General features: G+C 37.4%; 1 protein-coding gene across 1 annotated transcript in view; it reads right to left on the bottom strand.

Annotated features, from left to right (window-relative positions):
* The window catches only part of LOC149022792 (myosin-6-like), a 68,250-nt gene extending 47,239 nt beyond the window's left edge, over nt 1-21,011 (bottom strand). Inside the window, exons 1-19 of the mRNA XM_089150719.1 lie at nt 20,404-21,011; nt 18,695-18,823; nt 18,255-18,398; nt 15,406-15,551; nt 15,156-15,312; nt 14,954-15,012; nt 14,694-14,853; nt 13,875-14,024; nt 13,648-13,784; nt 13,428-13,574; nt 13,213-13,314; nt 7,057-7,114; nt 6,853-6,954; nt 4,723-4,760; nt 4,471-4,597; nt 4,178-4,348; nt 3,960-4,091; nt 3,628-3,737; nt 3,467-3,527 (exon numbers count right to left, since the gene is read on the bottom strand). Coding sequence (XP_089006845.1) covers nt 3,467-3,527; nt 3,628-3,737; nt 3,960-4,091; nt 4,178-4,348; nt 4,471-4,597; nt 4,723-4,760; nt 6,853-6,954; nt 7,057-7,114; nt 13,213-13,314; nt 13,428-13,574; nt 13,648-13,784; nt 13,875-14,024; nt 14,694-14,853; nt 14,954-15,012; nt 15,156-15,312; nt 15,406-15,551; nt 18,255-18,398; nt 18,695-18,823; nt 20,404-20,406 — 2,133 coding nt within the window. The 5' untranslated portion in view covers nt 20,407-21,011. The remainder of the gene's footprint in view (nt 1-3,466; nt 3,528-3,627; nt 3,738-3,959; nt 4,092-4,177; nt 4,349-4,470; nt 4,598-4,722; nt 4,761-6,852; nt 6,955-7,056; nt 7,115-13,212; nt 13,315-13,427; nt 13,575-13,647; nt 13,785-13,874; nt 14,025-14,693; nt 14,854-14,953; nt 15,013-15,155; nt 15,313-15,405; nt 15,552-18,254; nt 18,399-18,694; nt 18,824-20,403) is intronic.
* Nucleotides 21,012-21,286: the final 275 nt, after the last annotated feature.

The following is a 21,286-nucleotide window of genomic DNA, read 5'->3' as shown; positions in this document are numbered from 1 at the left end:
CTGTTAAGCATGAAGTGTCTAAATTCTGAGTCAAGACTGTAAACTGATGCTGCTGCTGGTGCCAGGCATATCTTAGTTACAACAACGGGGCCAAGGAAAAGACAAACTTCTTTCTTCCTTTTTTTTGGTGGGGAAGGCGGGTTGGAAAGACGTTTAAAATAGATGTGTCTTTCATCATCTACTAAATAGAAATGAAAGCAAAGGGCACTACATAAACTAAATAAATTATTAGAAGCATAATACAATACGGGGGAACTTTGGTAATTTTGACTCAATCCCAGCTGGGCCTAACTATAATTAGGAGTTTGTTAGGAGCCCAGATCTCTTTTTGAATTGTTATTTGAGTCAGGCTAGGTTGAGATAAGAAGTGAAGTCCTATATGAATTCCATTTTTTATGTTGAGTACTGCAAGGAGTCATCATTAGAGGCTATAAATAGACAACCTATGCATGAAAGTATGAAACAAGACATGGTTTTGACTGAGAAGTTTTTTGCAGCAAGTTCAGATGTGGAAGTAAGGCTTTTTAGGCTTTCAGATTAAAGGAATTTTCCATCGGCAGAGCTGCTGGTCTGCCTCCACTCCATCCCAGGCCTTCTACTATTAATTACACTTCACCCTATTTCATCCAACCCCCCCCCCCCCCCGGCCCAAATTGCACCTGCTATTTCTCCCTAGCCTATCCCATTAGAACATCCCTCTTCTTCCCCAAAACCTTAAAGTTCATATATTTCAAACCCTCCCTTAGAATTCCCCTTCCTTCTAGACCCTCAATCCCCCCCCCCCCAAACTCCCACTAACACTTCATCCCAGCCCCTGCCCTAGTTATGTTCCAAAAACCCTAAAATTTCCAACCCTAAAACCTAAGAATTTGAATCTGAAACTGAGAACAGTAAGGTTCAGATATCTGTTTCAAAAACCCTAGGCCTATAACACTAATCCAAACCCTCTACACCCATCCAAGAGACCCAAAAGCCCTAAACAGCCCTCGAATCCCATAGCTGCAGGGTTCTGTAAACCCTAATCAGAATGCAGATTGCAGAGAGATCTTGATTTATTAGTCCTCACCTCAGTGAGGCTACATCAGTGTCACATGAAAAATAAGAATGATTATAGTAGTTTGGTTCAAGTTCTAACTTCAAACTTGCCTTCATCAGAAAAAAAATGGTGAGAGGTAAGAGCTGGGAAGGAGTGGTGGTGGTGACTGGTGAGAAAATTTGTTTTTCTCTTTTTGGGGAAAAAAAAGATGAGTGAAAGTGGCATTTCTCCACCCACTTCTATGAGTTTAAGAATGAGTGAAGGGAGTACGTCTCCACCCGCCTCTATGAGGTTGGGAATGAGTGAAGGGGTGGACGTTTTTACCCACCTTTATGAGGTTAAGACAAGGGCAAACAGTGTTTAAATGAAAATGCTAACAGTAATGTCATCATGAAACATTTTTTTTATGAAATGGTACATTTGTCATGTTTGATGCATTGCAAGGGAAGGTCCATCTTTTTCAGAATGAAAAAGGGGGTGTTTGGCATTACTTAATCGTACCAAGGGAGTCAAATTGTCATTTTCCCTTTTAAAGTTTTTCAATCAAATGGGATTTGCTGAAAATTTTGAAAAAAAATAGAGTTAACCCTGTTAATTGGGAACAATGCTATATATGTTACACACTGTTGGCCAATCTATCACTTCACAACAGCAATATTCTAGGGCTTTTGAGGATCCCCAGAACTCTTGGTACTGACATTTAAGCCAGAGGAACAGTTGTACCCTCCCAGACCGTGAAGTGGTGGGAATCCTGTGCACTGGGTACACACTTCTTACTATTAGATGGTTTCTCTTCATTCCTAATGCATACCCAAGTTGTTTCAACTCAATCTTCTGCGTTTTAATACTAAATTAGGTGTAGAATAGGCAGTGAAAACAGTTGCTAGAGGTGTTTGGAGTCAGATCCATGGCAAATTGGCTTGAATTGGTCAGCATGTTGGGAAGAAAAGGCAAAATCAACAAATCTCGGTGTCTAGACGAAAGGTTTTATTCTCCTTCCTTTTTTTATTTGGCTGGAATTGATTTCAAGACGTTATGAGGGGTAGCAAGATCCCAAGAATGGGTCTTCAAAGTGTTTCTTGAGGGAGTTGCCATAATGACCTATTTGGTGGAACTGAAAGTAACTATAAAGAATTATTTGCTAGTGGCAAATAGATTTGGTGTGAGGTTAAAAACAAAGTGTTGTAAATCCTGATGGAAGCTCAATTGGAAACCAAGGTTTTTCAGGAGAGGAAGTTACAAGGAATGCATCTGCAGATATGTGTATGCTTTCTGTACTTTTTTAGCAGTGAAATCGAATCATGAAGCAGAATTGAAGCTCTTATCAGAGGATTGGAAAATGCAAGGGAGCTTGGTTTACAGAAGCTGTGCATAAAAAGTGGCTAGGCAGCTGTGGAGGTGTTGACTCCTAAGAAAAATCCTCCTTGGTTTGTTCTGCAGCGATGGTTGGCTCTCCAACAATATTTGGGTACAATAATTTGGAAGACTGCCCACTGCTTTAATGAAACCAATTCAGTGGCAGATTACTTTAATGAAACCAATTCAGTGGCAGATTACCCAGCAGCGTTGGTAGCAAAAGAGCAGCCGTCCCAACCAGTGGTGCCTTGGGCCAGTTACAATTCAAAAAGAGATGGAAGGGGATGCAATAAGGAAACCTAGACACAGGTTCTATAATTAACAATGTGATTGTTGGTGCAGCTCTTTAGAACTGGTTTTGTGTTGATAGCTTTAGCTTTGATTGGCTTTCAGATAGAAGAGACAGTTTTGTAGCTGATAATATTCTGTTTCATAACTTCACTCTGTAACTTTTCCTTTAAAATTTATAGATAAAATGACCTATTACCTAAAAACAAGGTGTAGAATAGGCCATATAAGAGAAGGTATCCAGTTGACCTTCCCCAGACCTTCTAAATGCAGGAATTTTGTGCATTGAGCTATGACCTTTAGAGATTCCAATATGTTTATTGTTCAATTACAGTTTTCATGAAATTTGGTCCAAAATATGTCCATTTGAACACTGAACAGTTCAAAATGAAACTTGTACCCAAAAAAGTTCAGAATTTTTTCAGGGTAAAACCGAATTCTTGGATAAAAAATCAACTGGCTTTATTCATGTCACCGAAAGCAGCACTATGTCTGTAAAGTGAACTTCTTTGCCCCCCCCCCAAAAAAAAAAAAAAATATATATATATATATCCTCAGAAGCCAATATAAACTAGTTCCTCAACAAAAAATTGAAACTCTTGAGTTTTGCCTCATTCATTGCTCAACATATGGAAGGATGGGGTGGATTGTTTGAATTTATAAATTCTAAATATAGAAACGTGACTGGAAAAATATAAATCAAACTGACTGAAAAGTTGCCTTATATATGTGTGCATGTGGGTGGGTGGGCGTATAAGTCCGACTAAATATAATCAATGCAATTACCTGATACCCTTTAAGGTTCGCCTTCTCAAGCAGCTTCCTAGTAGCAGCAACCTGATCACAACTACATGAAATTGAATAGAAAAGAGAGGACAACACCTTTAGAGAATGGCTATGATTTGCCAATGCTTGCCTCAAATATTAACGAAAAGTGAACCAGTTACCTTCCATCTAAAACCTGAGGGGCAAGGACTCTAAAACGACTCAGAAATTCACCAAATGTTCTTCTAGTAGGATATCCTGCACAACTTATCCTAATTGCTTCCATGACACCCTGAGATAGGGTAAATGAAAATTTTATTTGGTGGCAATAAAAAAAGAACAAACCAAATCAAAATATAAAAACAGGAGAAGGTTGGCCTGCCACTGGCTTTTGTGGAGCTATTGGTTGTGTCCAATGGAGAAGGTAGGATGGGGAGGATAGGGGTCATTTCAGAGGTTGGGTTAGAGAGGGTATGTGCCCAGCCTTTAACCATAAAAAAGTTAAGAGTCTTACCCCACACCGTAGTTGTTGCAGAGCATTACCATTCTCAAAAATAGCTGGCTTTAAAAGATTATTGGGCTTCACACAACGAATGTAGTGTGGCTCAGTTGCACTCAGAGTTTCAACCAAAGCTTGCAGTTGTTGCTAGATAAACAAAGAATTAATCACTGAAGAGTCTACCAGTGAAACACGTATGCATTAATAGACAAATAGAGAAGCCATCATTTTACCTTAAACCGTGAACCAATTGATGAGAACTTTGATGATTTAGCTGACTCCTCAGCCGGAGGTGGGAACAAACCTGAGACAAATGAACACTTAGAAGCACCCAAAAGTGCTTGATGCTCAGCAACAACATAATCTTTGTTCTTGTCCAGGAATAACTCAGTTTGATAAGTAACCTGAAAAATAAGAGAAATCAATATCCTTAAAAGATAGTCACAGTCACTTTGTCCTCTCTTAGTACAATGATGTGAAACTGACAAGTTACCAAGCAGCAGCAGCATGATTGCAGAATACTTACATCACCAGCATAATGACCAATGGTGAAGTCAGACGGGGATAATTTTGGCTTGCTGAAGCGTTTATGGTTTTTAAATGTCTGGTACAACTTTTGGGCAAAAGTTTCATGTGTCGATCTTGGAAACATGCTACAAAAACATCACAGCTATCTCACAATCTTTCTCAAGCCAGATTATAACAGTTCCTGGAAAAACTAAAATCTGTTAACAGACAAACGAAATAGTACAATAGCTAGATCATGGATTAAACATACCAAGCCTCATCCAGAAGAGCAATGATGCCACCAGGTTTCTGCAAGCACAGAAAGAAAATATTAGAAAGATAGTGTAAATTAACAACTAAACACATGTTGAAACCAATGACAACCATATCAAAAACTGATGCTAAATAGCTAAAAGAATGAAAATCTCCATAATGAACACGTTTAGAATTTGTGAACCCCCTGAGAATGGAATCCACGTGTCGACAAAGAAGAGTGTAACAAAATGAAAAGAACTCTATGGAACTCATATTCACTAAACCAACGAGAGAACATGTCAAAAGCTACTTGCAACTCCATGGATGAAAGAGAACTCACTAAAATTCCTTCTGCTCCACTTGAGCTTTCATGTGTTCAGTCAATAACCCAGGCCACCCCAGTAAAGCTGGAAAGTTAAGTATGGTGAAGAGTGAAGACCAAACAACCTATGCCAACATATTCTTGTACCGAATGGAATTATTCAGTCAGAGAAATTCAAACCATGTAATCTTAAGCTCCCAGAACTGCACCTCACCAAAAGCCTTGATTTATCTACTGTTTACTTGATGGGTGATTTCTACCTCAAAATATATATATATATATACAACAATGCACGAAATGGACGGCTTTGCCGCCTTTCTTTCATTTTTTCTTGCATTTGCATATGGTCGGCTTGCCGCCTATGTTTAATTCTTCTATTTTCATTTTTTCATTCTATTATGCATATATTTTTCTCCATTTTTTGTTCATATTTATAACCAATACACTCTCCAATGCTCCGGTTACCCCTTTCTGTATTCTTATCATTACTTGTACCAATACACCCTTCAAGTGTGTGTGTATATATATATATATATGAAAGGTGATCAAGTCTAGCTATTAAAAGCAGGAAAAAAAGTCTCAATGGTTAAGGAAATGTCAAGATCCAAAACAAACCCACAAAAGTCATTTTTCAGCCCCAAATAAACCAGAAAGCCACATAAGAAGCGCATTAACTGTCACCAGAAATTATATCAAGGCCACTAGATTTAACTACAGTGCAGTATTCAGGTAATCTAAATCTTTTGGAACTTTAGACAAACTTTTTAATTATTTCCCATGCTCATTTTTCAGGTTGAAATTTGAAATATGAGATGCATGTAAGATCTTCCACTGCATGGAACCACCCACATCTATCTACATATGCCACCTGACAAGCATTATATCAAGCCAAATCATCAAGCTGCAACAAAAAAAGCGTATTTTATTTCCCTCAAGCCACCATTTGGTAAAATAATGTTCTAAATCAATTTAAATGTCTTCAAGATTATGGAAAGAAGCAAGACAATAAAGACTTGGGGGAGTGGAAGAGGGAAAAGGAGGTTATTATACCACAGTAGACAGTGCACTCTTGCATAAATCAATTCATTAAATATTTCCAGATCTTAGAAAATAATCGAAACATCAAAGATCTTTGAGGCTGCATGGAGCAGTTGCACAATAATTTTTCATCTCATTTGAAGGCAGTATTGACACCAAAAGTCTGACAGAGAAAAGAAACCAAGCCACAGATGCTGGACTTCTAGTTACTTCCATTGGTATCATTTGGACCAAAACAAAGTATTCTTGAACAAAAAGCAGTTGTAATCAAGACAAACATGTCTCAAAGGACACAGCCGTAGATAAAAATAAGTAGCTCCCACTTATAATTTTATTTATTCTTTTCCTCAAACAAATTCACTAAAGAACACTAACTGCTCAATAGTTCCACTGGACTTTCACTTATGTACCTTCTAATCATGTTCACTTTCTTTTGGCCTAGATTTTAATCAATATAATAAAAGGCATACCCAGTTCAAGAGCCCAATGATTCTCCCTTTATAAAAAAAAAAGAAAAGAACTGTGGATCTGGGGAGGACCATAATGCACATAGCATTACCCCTGCTTTCGCATAGAGGCTGTTCCTAGACTCTAACAGTGACTACTTGGTCAGAATGAAGTAACTTCTACGACTGCATATTGGATTAAAATAAATATGTAGAACCCAAAACTACTCCTGCAAGTTAAAAAGTGAAATCCCTTTTCTTTTCCCCCTCTCCTTGAAGAGAAGGGGAAGGAAGGGGAAGGAAGGGATGGAAAGAAAAGGGAGGGAGACAAAATATAAACCTTTTCGATGAGATCCAAAATGTCCTGATTGTCAATGAATTCTATATAACTCCAATCAATATCTTCTTTCGTATACTCTTCTTGCTCCATTTTAAAAACATGCTGTCAAAGCAAAATATTCATGATACATTCACATTACTTCAAGCTTAAGAAAAGACAAAATGTCAAAGAAATGGTTAGAAAAGGAGATCTCTTTATAAAGACCTGGTTGAAATGTTGCTGCAGTTTCTCATTTGTCAAATTGATACAGAATTGCTCAAAGCTGCAAATAACCTGTCTTTAATAAGCCATCGTCTTTGACAGTCTTGACAACTTAAATAAACACATTAAATAAAGGTCTCAACTTGTCATATACATTTTGAATACAGTATTTAATGCTCAAAGGAACCTTTCATTTTTTGGCTTCCCTGTCCACATATGACCTGTGATGAAAATTAAGAATACTCCAGTTTAACCTTAACTTATTGCTTATTTTCATTTATCAGTTGAGCATTTACTATCATCTTGAAAATGGTTGAAGCAATTAAATAATGGAAATCCAAACATTCTCCTACTATTTAGTGCTAAATAACCTAAATAGTAGCCTCAATTGAAAAACCTCAGCATGGAATCACTTTATTATCTACAGGCCTCCTCACATTTAGCAGAGCCAGTAATACCTTTCTCCTTTAACAGTAGCCTCAATTGAAAAACCTCAACGTGTACATAAACAACAAGTTCGGAATGACATATTGGTTGGCTCTCTTTCACAAAATCTTGGTTTATTTCCCCTTATAATAGGATGAGCACTGTTTTTTCTAAATCAACCAATTCATAGAGATGAAAAGTCCTCAACTCATTCAGATTTATAACGTCAATGTTTTCAAAACTTCTACTGTAATTTATCACATGCAATGAATTTCAATACATACTTCTCCAAGAAGCTCTAAAGGATACTACAGAACCCTAATCCAAAGGTTATCTTCAATTCAAATCGAACCCATCGAATAATTAGGATGAGTTACAGATTGTTGTGATGCAGACTGATTTTTTGTAACATGTAAAAATTGGTTCAACTTTAAAAATCAAATGTTCAAATTTGAATTGTTTGTAAAAATGGAAGCGTTGAGGTGTGCTCGGCCGTGGACATAGCCTTCGGGTGAACCACATAAATTCATTGTCTTGTGTGCTTGTGTTTTTGTTTTGTTTTCTTAACAATTGGTATCAGAGCTTTGGTTTCAAGAGTAAACCTAGAAGGAGATTTTAGATTGACTGGGAGCAATGGTAGAAGATGGAAAGATAAAAATCAAGAAGTTCAATAGGCAAAACTTTACGTGGTGGAAATTGCTCAAGGAGGATCTTTTGTACCAAAAAGATCTCTATCTCCCGTTATCTCGAAAGAAGCCAAATAGTATGAAGGCAGATGAATGGAAGATTCTTAATCGAAAGGAATTGGCTACTGTGCGGCTATCGCTTACATCGCAGGTTGCCTTCAACATCACAAAAGAGACCACAGCAGCAAAAGTGACAGAACAACTAGCTAAGTTATACGAAAAACTCTCTGCCTCTAATAAAGTATTTCTAATGAAAAAAACTATTTAATGACAACCATGTTTGATTATGATCTGTTGCTGAATGAATCTACTATGGTTCCTAGTCAATTAAAATCTGTAGATGTGACTTTTGATGATGAACTTAGAGCTCCATTGTTTTTGTGTTCTTCACCTGAAAGTGGGAATAACTTGGTTATGTTTATTAGTAACACAATCACAGAAAAGTTGACATTTAATGATATTGTCAATACTCAGTGATGAAATGTGAAGAAAGAGTTCTAAGGCCTCATCTGGAATTGTATTATCAACTGAAACAAGGGGAAGACAACAAGAAAAGGGTAAAAGTTCAGGTAGAAGGAAGTCAAAGTCAAAAGGCAGATCGCAATCTAGAGGAAAGGAAAAATCTGATGGCAAAATCACCGAAAAGTGTTGGAACTATGGGAAGGCAGGGCATATGAAAAAGGATTGTTGGAGTGGGAAAAAGAAGGAAGAAAAAGGGAAGCAAGTAGATGAGGAAGATGCGAACATGTGACTACAAATGACGAGGTATACAATGATTTATGTTTATCTGCATCTATAGATATTAAATCTGATGTTTGGTTTATTGATTCTGGTGTTTTGTTTCACTGCACTTCAAATAGAAATTATTTTCATGATTATGTACATGGTAAGCTGGCAATAGACAACAATGCAAGATTGTACAGAAGGGAACAATTTTATTAAAATTGTCTGATGGTGGTTTTTTCAAAATTAAAGGATACACACCATGTCCCTGATTTGAAAAAAATTTAATTTCCACAAGTAAATTGGACAAAGAAGGTTACTATGTAAATTTTGGAAATGGCCAATGGAAAATTACAAAGGGATCTCTAGTTGTGGCCAAGGGAAATTTGGTTGGTACTTTACTAGTACTAATGATTTTGTTTCAAGTAGTACCTACGAAGGGAACACCAACCTCTAGTATCACAGACTTGGACATTTGAGTGAAACAGGAATGAAGAAACTACACTTAAGGAACTTGCTACCTGATCTTAAGGCAATTGATTTTGAGTTCTGTGAAAATTGCTTGTATGGGAAACAAAAAAAGGTGAGTTTCATAAAGGAGGAAGAGAAAGAAAATCAAAGAAATTGGAGCTTATTCACTCAGACGTATAGGGAGCAGCTTAGGTAAAATCCTTTGGTAGAAAATCTTATTTTGTTTCATTTATTGATGATGCTACTAGAAAAAACATGGGTTTTTGCAATTAGAGAAAAATCTGAAGTTTTTGATATATTTTACAAGTGGAAAACACTAGTAGAATCTGAGACAAGATACAAGATGAAATGTCTTAAAACTAATAATGGTGGAGAATATAGAGATGGAGGCTTTAAGGAATATTGTGCCCAGAACGGAATCAGAAGAATAGAAACACCACCAAGGACACCTCAAGAAAATGGGGTGGCAGAAAGGATAAACAGAACAACCCTGGAGCGTGAAAGGAGCATAAGGATTCACACTAGGTTACCACTTCAGTTTTGGGCAGTAGCAGTTGATACTGCAGTTTTCTTGATAAATCAAAGTCCATCAAGTGCATTGGATGGAGGGATTCCAGAAGAAGCCTGAGTAGGGAAGGAGGTAATTATTCTTTTATCAGAACTTTTGGTTGCATTGCCTATGCTCATATTAACACAAAAACAAAAAAAAAAAAAAAAAAAAAAAAAAAAAAAAAAGAAAAAGAAAAGAAAAGAAGGAAGAAATTAGATCCAAAATCTTAAGTGTGCATTTATTGGATATAGTGGGGATCAATTTGGTTATCTCCTATGGGATATAGCAGAGATGTTGTTTAATGAAAATTGCATGTATAAGGATAGGCAACAACAAAAGGAGGATGAAACTGAGTTTTTGCAGGTGAGATTACACCTAACGTAGAAAATCTAGAAAATTTGGATGACAGTTCAGATAAAGAAAATGAAAACTCTGACAATGAGTCTGAAAGCACTATTAGTGATAATAGTGATGATCTTCAACAACAGGAACCAATAACCCCTGTTCTAAGAAGATCTGGGAGAACAATCAGACCTCAAAATAAATATTCTCCATCTTTGAACTATGTTTTATACACTATTGCTAGTGAGGCAGAAAGTTTTTATAAGGCTTTGCAGGACAAATCTAGAGTGAAGTGGGGGCAAGCCATAAAATATGAGATGAGCTCACTGAAGCAAAATAAAACCTGGGATTTGGTAAAGCTACCAGCTGGAAAAAAGGCTATGTATAACAAATGGGTTTACAAAAAAAAGAATGAAGTTGGAGGGACAAAAAGGTATAAAGCCCAACTTGTGGTGAATGGGTTTGCACAAAAGAAAGGTATTAACTATCAAGAATTTTTTTTCTCCTATTGTTAAAATGACTTCAATTTGTATTTTGTTGAGCATAGTAGCGACAGAAGATCTACATCCTGAGCAATTAGAAGTCAAGATAGCACCTCCATGGTGATTTGGATGAGGAGATCTATATGCATCAACTTGAACGTTTTGAAGTGAAGGGAAAAGAAAAGTTGGTGTGCAAACTGAAAAGAAGCTTGTATGGTCTCAAACAAGCTCCAAGGCAATGATATTTGAAATTTGATAAATTCATGTAGGAAACAAAACTTGTTAGATGTAAATCTGACCACTATGTTTATTTTGAAAATGGAGATTTCTTAATGCTTGCATTTTATGTAGATGATATGCTTGTTACAGGATCAAGCATGGAGAGAATTAATAATTTTAAGAAGAGTCTGTCCAAAGCCTTTGATATGAAGGATTTGGGAGAAGCAAAGTAGATTCTTGGCTTGCAAATAAGAAGGGACAAAAAGGAGAAAAAGGTATGGCTTTCTCAAGAAAATTATGTGAGAAGGTCTTAAAAAGGTTCAACATGGACAAAGCAAAACCGGTTTCTACTCCATTGGCAAGTCACTTCCAGCTTTCAAAGGATCAATGTCCTTCAACAAAGGATGAAAAGACTCTATGGCAAAGGTGCCATATTGTTCAGCAGTTGGGAGTTTGATGTATGCGATGGTAAGTACAAGACGGGACATAGCACATGCAGTGGGAGTTGTAGGAAGATTTATGCACAACCCATGAAAAGAACATTGGAGAGCTATCCAATGGATCTTGAGATTTCTTAGAGGTACTTCTCATTATTGTTTATGTTTTGGAGGTTCTAACACTGATGTGCAAGGTTATGTTGATTCAAATCATTCAGGTGAGAGCAGTGGAAGACGCACCACTGGTTAGATTTTTATTGTAAGTGGAATTGCAATTGGTTTCAAACCTACAAGACGTAGTTGCACTTTCAACCACAGAGGCAGAATATGTAGCAGTCACTGAGGCAAGTAAAGAAATGATTTGACTTCAGAGGTTTATGGAAGAGTTGAAAAGAGGGCAAGGGAAGAGCAAATTATGGACTGATAGCCAGAGTGTAATTTATTTTGCAAAGAATTCAGCATTTCATTCAAGGACAAAACATATTTAGCTAAGATATCATTTCATACAATTAGTTCTTGAGGATGGCTTATTGAAACTTGACAAAATTGAAGGTAGAAAAAACCATGCAGATATATTAACAAAAGTGGCTAACAGGGAGAAGTTGAGCTTTTTCCCAACATTGATCAATCTTCATTGATGGTACGTTTGATTGTCTGTGTGGTGTTGATTTTTGAGGTAAGAGTTAAAAATTGTCTTCAAGTAGGAGATTGTTGTGATGTAGACTAATTTTTCGTCACATGTGAAAATTGGTTCAAATTTGAAAATCAAATGTTCAAATTTGAATTGTTTGTAAAAATGAAAGCCTTGAGGTGTCTCAACAAATTAAAGAAAGTATAATTTGGCAATATAAAGTTTTGAAAAGTCTACTACTGCCAAGGTTGAAAATGCATGTGATAAAATGAACTTGGACTCATTTTTGAAGGCCTAGAGATTGTATTGACTTTGGATTCCATGCAGAGTCAGTGCACACAAGGAAGTTGTTGCAATGGGTCTTGGAGAATATGGAAATTCTTGAATTTATTTTTGGGCATTCCTTTTGGGTACAGGAGTAAATCTATCATTGTCCATTTTTCTTGTAACTATTTATAGTCTCTTAATTTGGGTTGAGAGATGTAGAGAGTGGATAGAGAAAATTGGCTAAGCTGTAATATCTTCTTCTTCTTCCTCATAGTGAAACACCAAATCTGCTCGGCCATGGACGTTGCCTTCGGGTGAACCGCGTAAATTCTTTGTCTTGTGTGCTTGTGTTGTTGTTCTGTTTTCTTAACACATACTTAATTTCCTATTGGTTGTCTGGCAGGGTGGGTGAAGATAGGCCTGCAAACTAGTAATTCCATTATTTTCTGGGATGGGCCAAAGGACTCTGGTGGACTCACACTTTTGCATGGTATAGGAGAGGTCGACTGGAATCTGGTCATATATGAAAAGTTAGCCAGTGTCTAACACAAGCCCACATCTTCATGCATGTAGAGTGATCTTTTACTATCATACGGAGTGGCAGCTCCAATTTATGGGACAGATCAAATGCTTGCAGTACTACGAATGTACTTTATGGCAGTCCCAATGCCAGCCCAACACCCTAGATAACCAGCACCACAAATAATGCTGCTTGCAGAATGGTATGTCTACGTATGTATTATTTCAATAACAGAACCTCAAAAACCCATTGGATTGAAAGAAAATTGGCATAGTGACTACAGAAGCTCCCAAATCACTGATCACAAGATAAAATGCCCTTCCATCAAACACGGGTTTTTGGAGCTGTTTCCTGCAAAATATTTACCCCTCAACATGAGAAACAAAAAGCGTACCAGTTAAGCACCTGTTTGTCTTGAAACTCTCAAATCCATATATATCCAGCACTCCAATTAAGAATTTCGAATGCGGATCTTGACCAATTGAACAATTGATCTTATTCACAAGCCTGTAACAAAGAAAAAAAGTAGGACAAGTGTATGAGTAACAACAAAACCTGACAAAATCATCTCTAAGCAAAACAAATACTCTCTCCTCAGAAATGGCACTCCTGAAGCCTACCAATCAAATAATCTTGAGTACACAATCTTGGCCAAAGCATCTCTATTAAGAGCTGCAGAGTTTGGATCAAGGCATTTCGTTATACTCTCATCACGAGTTACAATAACACGCTTGCAAAAGGAGTCTTCAAGAGCCTTAACGTCACACCTAAAGAAAACTCGTAGATTAGTGTACATCCATGCATATATTATTCACAAGCATATGTATTCAGTTCATGTACATGAAAAGCTCAGCAGCAGTTCTTAGATGGAACCAAGATTTCTCATCTTTGGGTTCAGATGAATCAGCATCCTCCCCCCTTTTAAATTCTATATTGCCCAAATGGAGGACCGCAGCCACAACTCGGAAAATAGCTTCCTATAAAATTAAAAGAACAATAATACAGAAAATATGTTAGAAAAGTAAACATTTTTGTTAGTGAAATCTGCCAACGGAAGGAATCTGCACCTGTTCTTCAGAACTAATTCCAACAACTTCCATTGCCCTCCTAGTTGCAAGGTATTCCTTTCCCTCATCAACTCCATCCAACTCATAGCAATTTGTTTGATTTAAATAATGGAATGTTCTTGGATTTCCCAATTTGAACTTCTCAACATCCTGTTACCAGACAAGAAATGGAAACAGAGAATAAATACCTCATATTTAGAGGACCAACCGAAGAGATGGCTAATGAGGAACTCAGCAAATCATAAATAGAGAAAGAAAGTTAGCACCACCAGTGAGAGATGGAAGTTTCTGATGTGACAAAACAATGCTGCCAGGACAGATTATAATAGCAATCACAAAACTAAATGCAAATGAAACATTACAAACCAAAGAGCTTTCCAACACCAAATATAAGGGCCAACTGTGGTTTTATACAAGAAATAAAGGAAGACCTACAATAGGAAGAAATTAGCTTACAATGGAACAACGTGGGCTGATACTAAAGAGTCCAATCTGTCAATGATTTTAAGGTAGTTTACTTCATTATCTTTATCCCAAACCCTAAATATGCATAACCTTACCAATCTAAGTCAGCATCCAGGCCAAAAGCATAGATAAATAGTAGCTACAGCCACATTTAAATCAGTCACCTGAAACTATATCCATGATAAATTCTCACTATTATTTCAGAAGTGTCTGTATATGACTAACAAGATATCATACAGAAGAGGGAAAATATCATGGCCATAAGAAATAAGTGCTGAATGGCTAAACAAGAATCAACAACACCTGATTTCTTAGTGATGAAATATAGTAAAGGGAAGGACATAGACCAATTACCTCTGGTGGAGCAGCACACAACATGTAGAAACAGTGGTAATTTCTCTCAGGATCAGACAGTTGACAAACTCGTGATCGCTCAAGCAAGTAAGTTCTGATTGCAGCTCCAGAAATCCGCCCCTGATGATCAAACTGAATCTCCACAAACTTGCCGAAACGACTGCAATTGTCAAAAGTGTTTGAATTAACATAATTAGAAGGGGGGGGGGGAATATGCAGGTTGCATAAGAAGAGAACTTTGGGATAGGTGGTCCTCCAACCTTGAGTTATTGTTTCTCACAGTCTTTGCATTACCAAATGCTTCAAGAACAGGATTGGACTTCCAAAGGGGGGAGTGGGGGAAAAGATGAGACAGAATGAAAATTCACATCATCAGTATCTTGTTTTTGCTAAACATCCAGAAAGAAGTAAAAGTATCAAAAGAAGAATTCAAAATGTTTTCGTCTGGTATACAAAAGTTACCTCTAATACTTTTTGTTCTACGCTCCGCCCCTCAGTCGCAGCTCTTCCTCCCATAAAGGCAAGATAGCGCATAAGCATTTTAGTGCTTTCAGTTTTACCAGCACCACTTTCTCCACTTACTAGAATGGCTTGGCTAACCCCCTCATTGACCATCTGTCTGCAACATAATGGCAATTTTTTTTGTAAATGAGAGATGGGATATCATCAGCAGAGTTTAAGCCAAGCCAAAAACGAAAGTATGGCAGTTTACCTGTATGCGGCATCTGCAACAGCAAACGGATGAGGACTAAGCTCACCAAAAGTCGCACCCTTATATTGTTCCATCATATGGCTGTCATACAGGTGAGGTAATCTTCTAAAGGGGTTGACAGCAATCAATATACTTCCAGTATAAGTCTGGAACAATATATTTGGATTAGCTACAATAACCAAATTCAATCACCTAAGAAAAATGCAAAATCAGAATACACTGCTGCGAAGTGTTATATCCCTATTGAATGCGATCTAAGCATGAAACTCTCTCCTGGTCAAAACTCTAATTTGAGCCCCAAGGCCTTACCCAAGTGGTACAACTAGGGCTGGCTGAAGCACCGTAGGGGCACAATTCACTCACTTTCCCCTCCTATTTAGTTAATTATTTTTATTCCAGTAATTTTGTTTTCTTTTTATGAGTCTAAATCTGTTTTTATTTCCTAGTTTGAGTCAGTTAAGTGAGTCTTAGTTAGAGTTGGAGTAACACTAGGAATCTATTTTAAATTAAGATTCCTTTTGGATAATTAGGTGTTCCATTGCAAGTTAAGTTTCTTTTATAATGTGTGGTTATTTAATTGGTTGTAAGGGGATCCTAGTCTATAAAGGATTCACCAAATGAGTCAGTCTTTAATTCCCAGCTAGAGTGTAAGTCTTTTCCTCCTCTTGTAGGGTTAAAATAGTCCACCCCGTTCATTGTAAAGGCACGTTGAATTGAATAAAGAATCTGAATTTGAGGGAATAGGATCCTAGTCTTCTTGGTGGGGCATGGTTGGTTTTGAGAGTCATCATCTTCAGGATTCAGCATCTTCCAATCTCCAGCATCAATTCAACAACCCAGCAGCTACCAAAGTACAGCAGCCCCATCCCCTTCCTCTGCATCCTCTCTCACTCGCAGCCATCCACCAGCCTTCACCAACCTCGCGCAAGAACCCCCTCCCCTCTCCCAATCCTGTGGTAGCCCCAACAACCCATCCCACCTCCATGCAACCCTCCCTAGGCCCCTCCCCCACCCCTGTGGCAAGCTTAGATAGCTTCCCCTCCCTCCCTTTGACCTTGCGCACCCCCCCCCTTCTTCCTCCATTCAGCCCCTCGCCCTTTCCCCCTTCTTTCTTGCAGCAGATCTGAAAGTCGAAGAAAAATTAAAGAAAAGAGAGAACAAAGAAAAGAAAAGAAAAGAAAAGAGAAGAAAGAAGAGAGAAAAATAGAAAGAAACCAGAAGAATGCCCAAAATTTTCTCAAAGATCTCTAGAAACCCTCCCCAACCCAACTGTAGGCTTCCTGGGTGTTACTTGACACACCCCATAATTCTTTGTTACAACCCATAGGGATTTGTTATTCCTCTTAGTCCCACAAAAACCAGCCCACACAAATTTGTTAAAACCTCAAACATCCCAAAACCTATCCATAACAAATTTACCCATCCCCAAATTATTCCTACATAAATCCTAAACCCATTACCATCCCACCCCTGCAGGCTGCAACCTAATTAGGTTTAGTTAATCCCCATCCTTACTCAAAACTCAAATTTAACAATATTATCCATCCATCTAGATTTTATAATTACTTTGCTGGTTCACAAGAGGATTAGATTCTGGGCTAACCCTAATTCTAGGGGGAAAAGCTCAAAACCCTAACCCTAGAATTTGGTTACATCAGAGTGGGAAAAAAAGGAGTCTTTAAAGCTTGCTGTTGGATTAAACCAGCTCTTCACATCATGGTGGTGCATTGGAATGCAAATTATGGAGGTTTGATCAGAAATGCAGATCGAGGGCCGATGTTGGCATATGCAGGAAAAGGAGAAGAGTTGTTGGTTTTAACTATGGAATGTGTCATCTTGGAGTCAAAGCTAGCAGGTTGACATATCCAATGGGAAATTTCAAAGGCCTCAGAGAGTGCAAGGCTTAAAAGGATAAATCCTTGAGGAGGTTGCATTGCTTCAAGAGAAGAAATATAGGCATGTAAGGAGAAAGCAAAACCAGCCAGAGAATTATATGGCTGATGTTCAGGTGGATATCGGACATCTGCTTTGGAATCTATGGAGTTCCCTAAGGAACTGGAAGACCTCATTAAGGAGGCAGAATCATTTATTTATAACAAAATGTAATTGGTGTTTTTCCCAGGAGGCTCCCTATTCTGTAATCTTCTTTTGTAATACAAAGCTTATTTATAAAAATAAAAATAAATAAATAAAAAGACAAAAAAAGAAGAAGAAGTTCAATCCGTCACATATACAAGGACCACTGAGAATGTTAACACCCATTAACACATATTATCAAGAGCAAAATTATTTATTATATACTGCACACGAGTTGGTGATAAGAATTCAGTTCACTTAAAATAGAACCCTGAAGAGTAAGGAAATACTAAATTCATTAAAGGTTCACAATTTCAACCAAATTTACAATTTTCAGCAACCTATTTCAATTTCACATTAATTGCAATGAAATAGCATAAAAATTGAAGGATCTCCAATGTAACTCTTTGCTGCCACTATAAATCAAATTTGGATGGAGTGAAACCTCAGGAAATGGATCTCCAACTCCAGACCTTTTGGTCAATTTGAGAATCCACCTCCTTTGGTGTAAAAGCAAAATGTTTCTCTATTACTGTTTGTTGTAATGGCACCCCCAGAAACACACAAATGCTAGGTTGGGGCATCTCCCATCCCCCTCCTCTAATCCTCTTCCAAAGCTTTATGCTTTCAATTAATTTATTCATTCACCCAAAAAGGTCTTTTCATCAATAGGCTATTTCAGTGTTATGTTTCAGTCTGGACCAATGTTAAAACCACAGTGAAAACTGGAATCTTAGAACTTAAAAGCCACTAATCTTCCATTAAGTACTTACATAAATTTCATTTATATCATATCTAGATTTTAAGTTTTGAAGGACGCCTGGTTCATGCAAATATGCGAGCTTTGTCATGTCATCCACACCACATGACGGAGCTTCAGTGTCTTTGGGGTAGACATCAGATATATTGACAACAACCTGCAATTTCCATGAATACAGGTCAGAATGGGAGTGTTTCAGAAACAAAAAATGTTCAAAGTTCAATTCCAACTGATTCCCATAACCCATAGCAATCGCAACTCCCAAATTATAGCATGTAAAAAGTAAATCAAAAGAATAAAACTGCTCACTTCAAACGTAATGAGAAAAAAATGCATACGAGAAAAAAGTAATAAACACATTCACATACACAAATACACAAATAAAACAACAAACATGAACAGTTTCTAAGAATTTTGTTGAAAGAAAAAAAAAACCTTACTGAGAGCACTCACCGTTTTCCCTGATGTGCAGCTGACCTTAATTTCTTCACCGTTGACATCTAAAACCTCCCCATCTATCCAAGCTTCGTCAGGGTCCTCCACCCAAACAACAGACCCAACCGCAATATTGACAGGAGCAGCCTACAGCCAATGGTGTTGATAGGTTAATATCCCTCAAGTAGTATCAAATCTCATGAAAAGAAATCCCCCCCCCCCCCCCAACAAATTTAAAAAAAAAAAAAAGGTAACATGATACAATGTAATCAGTGATAACAAGAAACCTTCTGGAGGCAACTTCCGAAACCAATGAAACCATGTCAAAGTTAAATGAAAAGTATACAACTACGGGATGCTGTATTTCCAGGATTGGATTTCATATTCGAATGAACCTCGTAATCGTAAGAAAGTGGGGTTTTTAGCTATGGGCCTAGCAAAAGAAAATTTGGGATAGGTTCCTATAGGATCTCCTCCCTTCAAAACAAAAACAGCCATGCAGATGCCAATATTGAGACAAGTTCAGGTAATTGCAACACGAAAGACCACAATTTCATGATTCAACTAACACCATTGGTTTAAGTGGCATTCCTTAAAGAAACATACCCAGACAAAAAATGTTCTAACTTCCAATTGTGGAGCAGAAAAAAAGAAACAAATGTTTCTTAAACCACAACTCAGCATGCTCGGTATGCTCAGTGTATGTTTATTAGAACAATAGTACATATGCTGAAGTTCTAGTTGTCAGTTTGCTGATCAACCACTCCCCACCCCCCACCCCCACCCCCCTCATAGTTATTAATTTGTGAAGCAATAACATACATGAAGATGGGTCACAGAACCACATCTCAGTACCAAACTAGTTTAATTTATTAAATGTAGTGGAAGAAGTTTCATCAAACTAGTGGACAAAATTTAGCCTCTTCAAAATATGAAAGCAAATGCAGTTGCTAATTTATGGAGTCTGAAGGTGAGGTACATTATACCAATGAGAATTTCCCTTTACAGCAGAATTTAATAGAGAGTGCCACAAAAAATGAAGGTAAGAACCCTTTCTATGCTAGAAGTCATCTTGCTGTTTCATTTGGGGCTAGATTTAAAGGGTACTACTGACTAAAGCAATTCTGACTAATATGATCTGAACTTAATTACATCTCACAACAATGAATTATAGCATGAAACAAAGAACTCAACAAGTTCATGGTATTTAAAAATTACGGGTAAATGCGTCGAGTTTCCTAGCTCTAGAGAAACCTATTTAGAGCTAATACCACTAACAAAAGCATTTTCTTGCCTCAATACAGATTAGGTCAGTCTTTTGCTTTCTGTTTTCCATATTCTCTTTTCCATCCTGGTTGAGGAAAGGATTTCAGCTGATTTGAATGCACACGTGGATTAAATATTCAAACTCTCCAGCAATGCATTTTCAAACAATTTCATACGAGAGGAAATGAAAGTGGAAGTCCTGCAAGCGTGTGCCATTATGTCCAAATGGGCACCTCAAAAAACTGTATTAGGTGCTTTTCAGTTGGATTAGAATAAACGGCACTCAATAGACAACAGAAATTTTCCATTTCCATTTATCTCAATATAAACATGCAGCTTCCGTGCATAGATACCTTGATCAGAATTGCAAAATGGATCCAAATTAAAAAAAAATCTAATGACCAACAGATTACGACCTTCCGATTAACAAAAATTCCAGGATAAAAGGTGGAAATTCATACCATTTCCACAGAGGTCAATCTGATAGAATTTCAGCTGCTTCTCGATTTAACCCAGAATTCCTTCAACAAAGGCCATCCAATGTCCCTCAAATTATCGACTTTTTTCAGCAATACAGAATAATGGCGACAACAAGATCCAATATTTTCTCCCAAAACTGCCTTCTTTCAACCCTAATCCTCCTTTTCTTAAACCTATTCAATCAAACGAACAAGGCTTATCTTCTCTTGTTAATTTCCCCATGGACATGGCTCCTATTCTATTCTCTTCTGTAATATTGATGAAAAAACAAAGAATCAAAAATGGGAATTTTGTAATGACAGCAAACGGCGGTGGTGATGCATTAAGTTAACAACATCACATGTGAAGTGTTGCAGAGGCTATTCCTCTCTCTCAGAGAGGTGTTGTGTTTGATATTTTTGATTTTATAACAAACAAGCCTTTTCAACACTTCACCTTCACCAGCCCGATTGCCGTGGAACCGGTCTGTGTGAAGAAGATGTGTAACCCTCCTTTGCTTCTTTCTTTGCTGCTCTCCCTCTCTCTCTTCTGCTCCAATTCCAAATCTCTCTGTATCTATCTTCCTCTTTCCTTCTTCCTCCCTCCTTTCTTTCTTTGGGTCATCTCTGCTTAACGGCAAAAAACACGTAAATAAAATATAAAAACCAATTTAATTAATTCATTTTACTAAACTAGCCCTTCTTATTGCCAAAATCACGAGAATAACCCACCATAAAACAACGCCATGGGATTCACTCAAAATTCTGGCTGGTCTTTGTTGCTCTTGCATTTACTTTAACAAACCTGCAACTTCGAAAAAATCAAAATGCATTTTCTTTTGGACCAAAAGAATAATCTTAAATTATGCTAGGCCAATGGATACAA

This window comes from Hakea prostrata, chromosome 3 (genome assembly GCF_041222555.1).
Source record: "Hakea prostrata isolate BN-2017 chromosome 3, UWA_Hpros_2, whole genome shotgun sequence".
NCBI classification, from domain to species: domain Eukaryota; kingdom Viridiplantae; phylum Streptophyta; class Magnoliopsida; order Proteales; family Proteaceae; genus Hakea; species Hakea prostrata.
Note: the sequence above shows the minus strand (reverse complement) of the source record. Positions and strands in the feature narration are given on the sequence as shown.